Source organism: Triticum aestivum, unplaced genomic scaffold (assembly GCF_018294505.1).
Source record: "Triticum aestivum cultivar Chinese Spring unplaced genomic scaffold, IWGSC CS RefSeq v2.1 scaffold2442, whole genome shotgun sequence".
NCBI classification, from domain to species: domain Eukaryota; kingdom Viridiplantae; phylum Streptophyta; class Magnoliopsida; order Poales; family Poaceae; genus Triticum; species Triticum aestivum.
Window position 1 is genome coordinate 1 of NW_025253229.1, and position 2,002 is coordinate 2,002.

At 46.4% G+C, this 2,002-nt stretch overlaps 1 protein-coding gene across 1 annotated transcript; it reads left to right on the top strand.

The window, feature by feature from the left end:
* Window positions 1-813: 813 nt before the first annotated feature.
* Window positions 814-1,600, top strand: LOC123177468 (uncharacterized; the record flags this gene model as incomplete). Its single annotated transcript, XM_044591197.1, has 4 exons — window positions 814-963; window positions 1,056-1,124; window positions 1,222-1,347; window positions 1,503-1,600. Coding segments are annotated over exons 1-4 (437 nt in total), but the record flags the coding sequence as incomplete, so codon positions are not given.
* Between the last annotated feature and the right edge of the window lie 402 nt (window positions 1,601-2,002).

Sequence of the window (2,002 nt, forward strand, 5' to 3'; positions counted from 1 at the left end):
GTGACATCCCGAAAAAAAAAGATGAGACGACCCCACGACCAGGTAGGACCTGCCGACGGCCGATCCATCAATCACGCAGCTCCATCCTTCACGCAGCTCCTCCATCATTGTGGTGAGGTTCTTTAGGAATATCGGCAGCGGCGATCTTATCGCCGGCGATCTCGTCCGAGAGCGCGCGCGGCACCGTCGTCAACCTCCAGCGCTCGCAGGTACCGCATCTCGTTTCCTCACGTTTGTCTCGCTCACGGCAGCATCAAACGAACTGCCGCTGTTTTCGTCGTAGTGGTTAACCTAGCGGGGCGGGTAACCTAGCTTTCTGGCGGTCCAGGCCATCGCAGATCTTGTTCTGGTGGTGCTGCTCGTCGTAATATACACAGTGATCACGCGGGGTAAAGTGGGTTTCTTCTTTCTAGGGTTAACCTAGCGTCGGTTGCCGTCGGTTGTGTGCACGACGGATCCGTTATTTGATGCGGCGGCTTAACTAGGTATCCGGCGATCCAAAGTAATCACGACTGGTGCCGTGGGCTAGGAATCCGGCGGCGCATGTTATCACGGGTAGCACAGCTTCTCGCGATCCAAAGTGATCACGTACTGGATTCGTGGGACGTACCTTAACGCCGCTCGGTGTGGAGAGGGGGAGGATCCATGGCTGATCAGAGGTCATTGGCGTCGGTTGTGTGCACGATCTGAACGCCCTTAGTTGGGGCGCTCTCCGGTTGGGGTAGTTTATTTAACATCCGTGATCGTGCGCTAGGTGTTGTATATGTCAACATTGATAATGTTTGCACATGCGATGATACACATTAATTGTTGTAGGAAATGGCGGACGATGAGTTAACTGATATGATGTATGACATGGAGTTTGGAGAAGTGATGAAAGACTGGATAGAAGATTGGTCAGATGATGAAAATTCAGATCGTGGAGATAGGTCAGAGAATGGGAACGTATTGGAAGATCTTAATGTGAGTCACATTATCATGTTGTAATTTTTTGGTGGCATCTGACAATATTATATTTTGAAAATTTATAGATGGATGAACATGATGATGGTCAGGAAAACAATGAGCATGATGATGGTGAGGAAAACAACTCGGAGATCTCGAATGAGGATTACATTAGTCAGGTATGGAAGTGGAATTTTTTGTTGGCATTCATGCAAGTTGAATAAATCCTGGAATATTATATTATAAGTACTTATGTATTTGTGTTATATTTTTCAGCTCATTTCCGAATGTCATAATGCGTACGACTATTACGGTGAATCAGACGCGGAGACAGGCCTTGATGTCGAATCATTAGCTGCACCTGATTCTGGGGAGTCGCAATCGCCGGTCATCATGAGTGAGGTATGTATGTAATGAATGTTGTATGGAAGTAATGTTATACCATAGAAAACTGTTTTCATGGCTATGATATGATTGTGTAGGTGACAGAAGTTGAGGGGAAAAAGAATGTCCAAGATACTGCTAGTGCAGATGATAAGAGGGATATGTTCATGCAGATAATACAAAAGACTTTTACGTCTCATGATGTTGTGTATGATTTCTGCAACAGCTATGCTAGAGAAAATGGTTTCAGCATTAGAAAGAATAAGGTCAGGTATACCAAAACCAAGTCACGTCATATGCGTTATAGGCGGTTTGTTTGTTCCAGACAAGGAAAATGTGATAGCAGGTTGCTAACCGGGGAAGGACACAGCCGTAGGCTCAGACCCGAGACACGCTGCCACTTCGAAGCGCACCTGAGCGTGAAGCTTGACCAAAAGCGTGGGGTTTGGTATGTTGATAATTTTGAGGACAAGCATAGCCATATCTTGGCAGGACCGGACGAGGTACCTTTTCTTTGGTCCCACAGAAAAATCAAAGAGTACCAGAGAGCTGAGATACTGTCCATGGGAGCTGCAGGGATTAGAATTCACGACATGATGGATTCGTTCATCAGCAAACATGTATGGTATGGCGGTGTTGGTTTTACCAGGCGTGAAATATACAACCTTTGTGC